The 7,811-nt window shown below is 24.9% G+C and overlaps 1 protein-coding gene across 1 annotated transcript in view; it reads right to left on the bottom strand.

Annotated features, from left to right (window-relative positions):
- Positions 1 to 769: 769 nt before the first annotated feature.
- Positions 770 to 7,811, bottom strand: part of LOC126894036 (uncharacterized) — a 12,070-nt gene continuing 5,028 nt past the window's right edge. The window contains exon 2 of the mRNA XM_050664676.1: positions 770 to 1,864. Coding sequence (XP_050520633.1) covers positions 1,057 to 1,864 — 808 coding nt within the window. The 3' untranslated portion in view covers positions 770 to 1,056. The remainder of the gene's footprint in view (positions 1,865 to 7,811) is intronic.

Raw genomic sequence — 7,811 nt, 5'->3', positions numbered from 1 at the left:
CAAAAAAATCGAAGTAATATTGTCGTGAATTCACCTGAAGAATACTACCGTATTACAATAGCTATTCCTTTTTTTGACGACTTCATTGAACAGCTTCAAACAAGGTTCAATAATCATAAAAAAATAATTTCTTCATTGCACAAGTTATTACCAAAAACATGCGATAAATTTGAAATTGATTTAAATAATTTTGAAATATATTCAGAATTTCTGGATTTGGAAGTACTGCCACAAGAAATTAAACTGTGGAAAAGAAAATGGACTGACGAACTAGATGTAGACCGTCCAAATTCGGCTATCGAAGCGTACATTAAATGTAATTATGAATATTTTCCAAATGTATCTTTTCTTTTGAAAATATTAGCTACATTACCAGTTTCGACTTCTACACCAGAGCGCTCATTCTCTACTATGAAAAGGCTAAAAAACTTTTTACGAACTTCATTTGGTCAAGAACGTCTTACAGGTCTAGCACTTTTGAGTGTGCATAGACAAATTAAAATAAATCCAGACGATGTGATCGACAGTTTTGCAAAAGAAAAAAAAAAGACTGATAGACTTTGTGCTATAAAAATGTATTATTTTAAAATTTAAACTGAAAAATGACTCATAAAATTTTGTATTGTATTGTATTATAATTTTGTATTTTAACTTTAGTATACTTCAAAAGGTAAATTTTGTAAAATAATGACAAAGGTAGGTCATAACATAAAGTATAATATCTTGTTGTATAACCTAACTTAATAGTAAGACAATTTTTTTTTGTTTATGTTATGTATTAGTATTTAAATTATTTAAAAACATATAATTTGGTTAAAACCCCCCCGAAAATTTGTTCCAGCTACGGCCTTGTATTTATAGATTCAGATTTTGTAATAAAAATATATATTAGAGTCAACACTTTTGGATATTCCAATAATTTAACAAGTTTGTTGTGTCATTTAAATATTTTAAATTAATCATAAAATAATAATTAGTCAATTCATTTATTTTAAAAAGTAATAGATAAATGAAAATATTTTGATAAACTATTTAAAACAATTAAAAAAAATGAGATTATTGTTTAGGTATTTTATTAAAACCTAAATTCTTATAATTTTCTTTATTAATTTTCTCCATAAACTCACTGAAAATTTCAATTATGGCTTGATAATTATTAAAGCAATCAGATATGCAATCAGTATCAATGTTGATTAATTTTTCAATCATTTTCATAAAATCATACAAATCAGAATATCTTTCAAATTCACAATACGTCTTAGAATAACGCAATGTACCCATTATTTTAATTGATAATTCTTTTTGTGTAAATATTCTTATGTCATTGAGAAATTCTGTTGCTTCATAATAATTATATTCTTGGCTAACGAATTCACTTGAGGATTGATATTTTCTTCTCATGTCAAAAATAAAATCTCGAAAAAATTCTATTTGTAACTCTATACATGATGAGGCATTGTGTTTTAAGTGACGAATTGCCATATATCTTAGTGTTTTCAAAGCAAACAGCATATTTTTAAACATTTCATCAGATTTTAGTATAATATTAAAAATTGTTATTGCACAGCTATTTTTATTGTTAAATTGACAAAATGTTATTAGTCTATTCAACATATTATTAAAGTATTCAAATATTTCAATATATCGACACCTTAAAATTTGTGTAGTACAAGCTCGTATGAGTTTATAATTTTCTAAATTTACTGGAACAATTAACTCGTTAAAATGTTTTTTTTTACAATTAGTCATTTTATGTTTTATAGCTATATGTTTCCAAAATTTCCAGCCATCATGAGACATTAAAGTTTTAATTATATTTATACCATCATTAGTGTTATATGCGTTCCTTGTATAATGTTTAAACCTAAAAGTAAAACAAATTCTTGTAATACTCAAGTAAAAAATTATTTATTTTAATACATTTGGTACATTCTGAAATTTCATTATTTAAATATATTAAAATTTATATAAGAATAAAAAGGGTTATTAAAAATAATATTATTTATTTGTAATAATTCTTATAGATTTTGTGCACAGAGTGATCTATTTGTCATAACCAACCCAATTAATCGTAGATTACAAATAATTTTGAAATTGTTATTTTTATAACACAGTGCTCTCAAATTATAAGCTATGTAATATTTTCTAAATTTGTTTCTCATATCTTGTACGAGTGTAAACTCAGTTTTAGCTTCAATACAAAACTGAGAAGGTATTAATTTTAATATGATGTTTATTTTATTTCTTTCAATGATATTTTAAATGATAAACTATCGTATTTAGTTGATGACTTCCTATTAAAAATAAAAAAAAAATCATTTTCCCTTCTAATGGAGGAAATCTCAAAAAAAAATGTTATTTTACAATTTTTTTTAAAAATGAATATACCAAAAAATAAAATTTTTAATAAGTTATTTGTGATTTTTAATTGTTAAAAATAATTCATGCAAAATTTATATTCAAAATGTCATTTTCAACCTATTTTTTGGTCTTTCATAATTGATTCTTATGATTGTTTATAATTCTAAAACGTTGAACCATNTTTATATTCAAAATGTCATTTTCAACCTATTTTTTGGTCTTTCATAATTGATTCTTATGATTGTTTATAATTCTAAAACGTTGAACCATAGCCTTTGTAAATCTCTAATATTATATGTTTTGATATTTTATATTATACGAATATATATTACGAATAATTTCTAAATATTTTAATTACATAACCTATTCTATTCAACAAATATTTTTGATTATTTTTAAATAATTAAAATATTAAGTTTGGAATAATTCATATGTAGAATATTTTTAACACCAAGAGTTTTGCAGAAATGATAATTCTAATTTTNTTTTTAAATAATTAAAATATTAAGTTTGGAATAATTCATATGTAGAATATTTTTAACACCAAGAGTTTTGCAGAAATGATAACTGCGATTTGTATTTAAGTGATTTATTGATCTTAACAATACGATTTTTAATAACATAATATTATATTCTACATTTTACATATTTCAACATGATTTTTTAAGGACTGAAGTAGATAACATTGAAACTAAATTTGAATCATCAAATACAAATTCATCAATATTAATTAATGATGAGTTAATATCAGAGATAATGGATAGACAATCGCGGTTAAAAAATGTATTGCTTTTTAATTTACCTGAAATTTTCAATGAAAGTTAACTAATACAAAATCCGATTCTAATTCTGTTCAAAATATACTTGATTTTCTTAAGTTAAATACTAATCTGAACTCGATCACTCATCTGGGCAAACCTTCTTCCAATACTACTAATCCACGAACACTTAAATTATGTTTTTCCGATCAAAGAGATATTTTTGAGTTATTTTCATGTCAAAGCTAATTAAAATCAAATCCTACATGGATGGACCTTCGAACTTCTTAACCGTAAATCTATTGGAGAAAAGGATCTCATCAATAAATACATCACAAGCACTCTAAAAATTATCAATTCAAAAAACTAGCTTACAATTATGAAACCTGAAACAGCTACTATTAAAACATAAGAGGCTTGAATACTAAATTTACTTTATTACAAACCAATATAGATCTTTATAGATTTTAATATACTAACTTTTACTGAAACCTGGCTGCATAATAATGTTAACTCACTAGAACTTGTTCTCTTCAATTATGAAATTTATAGATGTGATAGATCTTATCTGACTAGTTCATTATCCTGAGGAGGAGGTGTCCTATTAGCAGTTGATAAAAGATATGTTTCCTCAAAAATTAATACTGGAATCAATTCATCAGAGTCCTGCTTTGTTTCTGTTAAAATAACTAGTAAAAAAAAAAAAATTTGTGCTGCAGCTACTTCCCACCAAACTCTCCATGTTCATTTTATAGTGATTATTTTTCTATTTTAGATAATCTAATTTCTTTTCAATCAAATGATAATTTCCTACTGTTCAGTGATTTTAATTTACCTTACTTAAATAAAGCATCTTTAAATGCCAATTTAAATCTATTATTTCCTAAAGCTATTTTTCTGGAAAACCTAACATTTCTTAACCTATTTCAAATAAATACAATATACAATAGCAATGGTTTATGCTTAATCTTATATTATCCAATTCAAATTCTTATTTTATATCTTTAAATAAAGATGCTGTAGTTCCTGTAGATATTTATCATACTCTTATTAATGTCAATTATACTCAGTCAAACTCACCCTCTACAGTATCTTTTGCAGAAGAAGTCTATGACTGGCATAAAGGTAATTATAATAATATTTTATCTTTCCTAGATTCAATTAACTGGATCAAATTTTTTAAAATTAATAATGATATTTCGATAATTTCTAATAACTTCTATTCGCTCCTATACTATGCTATAAATACATTTATTCCCCCAAAAAATACTATAAATCTAAATTTTCAATTATTTTTTTTTCTAAAGACTTAATAAATCTTATCAAATTAAAAAGAAAACAACATTCCATTTTTAAGTTGTCAAACATACATGTCAAAATTCTTTTATACACGTGCCCATTGTAAAACTTTAAGTAGACTAGATTACTCCCGATACTTAAATAATGTTTAAAAATCTTTTATATACTAACCTAAGAAATTTTGGTCTTTCATTAGTAACCTTAAAAAGTCACCCAGTTTACCCAACTCAATGTCATTTAACCAAACTATATATGGCCAAGACATTGTTGGTTTATTTAGTCAATACTTCTCTTAAGTGTATAAAGACACAGTCCCTATTAACGTTAACATTCAATCTAATAAAAATCGATCTATTGATTAATTAAATACACTTTATATTAAACTCCTTGAAGTTTTCAATGAATTAGATAATCTCTCGTACAAAAATGCTATTGGTCCTGATGGACTCTCTCCAATATTTTTATTTAATTACAGGTTCATACTCTCTCCATTTATTACAAATTTCTTCAATATTTCCTTAAATTGTGGCTCGTTCCAATCACTTTGGAAGTCTACCTATATTAATCCAATTATTAAAAAAGGGGATAGATCATTAATTTCAATCATCCCAAAAATATTTTCTAAAATAATGAATAATAAGCTTACAACTATGTTTAAAAATATTCTAGCATCACAACAAAATAGATTTCGAAATAATAAATCATCTCTTATCAACTTAATAACTATAAAGCATCATATGATAAAATCTTTTTCAATAATCAACAAACCAACGTTATTTATACTGATTTTGAGAAAGCCTTTGATAGAGTAAACCAAATTTTATTATTTAACAAGCTATATGAAATAGGCTTTGCTGATCCCCTTGTATCCTGGTTTAACTCTTTCTTAGGTCATCGAATTCAATTTGTTTAATATAAAATTTTTATATCAATACCAATAAACGTAATTTCTAGAGTACCACAAGGCGATCACATCTTCCCTCTTCTATTTAATTTATTTATAAATAATGCTATATCCTTCATTACACACTTCCACATTCTATTATTTGCTGATGATGCAAAAATTTACAAATCTAATGCTTCTATTGATGATATCAAACTCCTACAAAATGATTTAGTAGCATTTAATGAGTGGTGTATTAACTGGCATTAATTTACAACGTTCCCCATTAAATAAAGATTTAGAAATCTTATTTGATTCTAAACTATTATTCAATGATCATTTAGCAGTAATAAAAAACAAAGCCTTAGCAGTATTTGGTATGATAAAAAAAAACTGTTTCAATTTTCATGATACAATGGCACTCAAAATGCTGGACATAATAATCAACTTGAAAAAGTGCAAAATACCGTCGTCAGATTTATATGTTTTAAATGTAATATCCCAAGAATTCCTTACTCTGGTTACAAAATCAAGATACTTTAAAATCTCGTAGAAATTCATCATACCACGCATTTCTTTCCAAATTATTAAACAATGAGATTGACGACTCTTACATATTAGGCCAATTAAATTTCAAAGTTAATAATTTTTGCACTCAAAAGAATGATTTATATTATATACCCCAATCATTTAAGAAATATACATCAAATGACCCAATTAACATCTTAATGTCCGTAGGAAATAGTTAATCACTTCTATTATATCTATTATACTTTTATTAAGTTTAAATTATTATTTAAATTAAATTAGTAATATTAAGAATATTGCCTATTTCTTGGACCAATATTAAATCACTAAAAATTAAACATGATGACCCTGAAGCAATAGAAAAATTTTATTTTAACAATATTTCAGAAATCCTTAATAAAAATTGGACCTCGGTGATGCCAAACTTTCATATAACCAAACAAATTAACTCTGATGAATATTTTAAAGATATTATGTTAAAATCTTTTTCTATTCCACTTATAGACAGTTTTTTAGGAGATATTATTTATATCTCTTGGCTGTCATTATTAACTTTGGTCATGGCTTTCTCAATTTACAAAATTTATCCAATGTTTATAAAAGTAGACGTCATGGGTTTACCACCTCCAATACCTCCTAAATATCAAACATAATTTCTTACTACCATTATATTGTTTTTTTTCTTTTTTCTTTTCCTTTCTCTTTTAAATATTTACAATTCTATTAATACACTAATTAACTAACCACAAATTAATAGTATAAAAATCTACACAAAGCAAAAAACCATTTAATCAAGATGGATCAACCAAATGAAGTATTCCATCTCCTATAAAAAAAGAAACTCGATTGGAAAGAAATTTGACTAAGCGGAAATGGAAACCACACAAGGATAGAATAATAATAAAATGGATGTCATAAAACCAACTCTACACTTCATTTATCAAAATTAAACTGCTAAATATTTTTAATATTATTGTATCTTTGACTTAATCCTGTACCCTTTCAGATTAATTTAGAAAAATATATACTTGCATATACATAACAATACGGTAGCACAGTGGGGTCGAGGCACAGTGTAGAGAAGGCATAGATGGGACAAGTACAGATGATATTTGACAGTGATTAAAATCCCTATCATGAGAAACGCTTCGATGCAAATCTGTAGATAGTGTTTCATTTAGAGAAATTGGTGGATTAATCCAAAAGCAACATCAACTCTTATTTCTTTGATTATATCCTAATTAGTAGTTCTTTGATTTTAAAATAAAATATATGAATAAATACTAATTATAATTATTAAATTTAATATGAAAATAAAAAAGTAAAAAAATTTAATAAGTTTAATTTCTTATGTCTTATGACCTTTATTCTATGTCAATTAAATTATATAATATTCATGAAAGTCAATATATTCTCCTAATAAGATATTTTAAAATAAAATACAAAACCTAGAATTTTAATAGAAAAATAGTATATTTTTGAATACGGTAGCCATTTGCGCATAGAAGACGTCGGGACAAATTTTTTTTTTTCATTTTATAGTACATAAAATAAGCTTTAATTTGACATATGTTTAAAAAAAACAGTATTTCCGGAATATTTTCAAAAATTAAGTTGAAATAGTTAGTTTTTGTAGAAAAAATTGCTATTTTAAATCCCCCCAGTGAGCAGGTTAAGTGTTTTCAAAAAAAAAAAATGATATCAAACGAAAGGAAATTACCTAAGGTTTTAATATAAAAAAATATTATTTTAATTTGTTAATTTTTGGAAAAGTTATGGGAGTGTTAAGAAAAAAAAAGGGAAAAAAATGACAAAATTTTCCGATTTTTAAATTTGTAATTTTTTTGGAGATTTCCCCCATTTACGGGAAACAAGGGAAAATGTTTCAATTTCAAGGGTAATGTCTTCAACTAGATACGATTTGTGATTTTATGATGTATCGTTGAAAGAAATCGGCTTGGTGAGAGCTGAGAAAAAGTAGA

This window comes from Daktulosphaira vitifoliae, unplaced genomic scaffold (assembly GCF_025091365.1).
Source record: "Daktulosphaira vitifoliae isolate Bord-2020 unplaced genomic scaffold, ASM2509136v1 Scaffold_1, whole genome shotgun sequence".
NCBI lineage: Eukaryota > Metazoa > Arthropoda > Insecta > Hemiptera > Phylloxeridae > Daktulosphaira > Daktulosphaira vitifoliae.
Note: the sequence above shows the minus strand (reverse complement) of the source record. Positions and strands in the feature narration are given on the sequence as shown.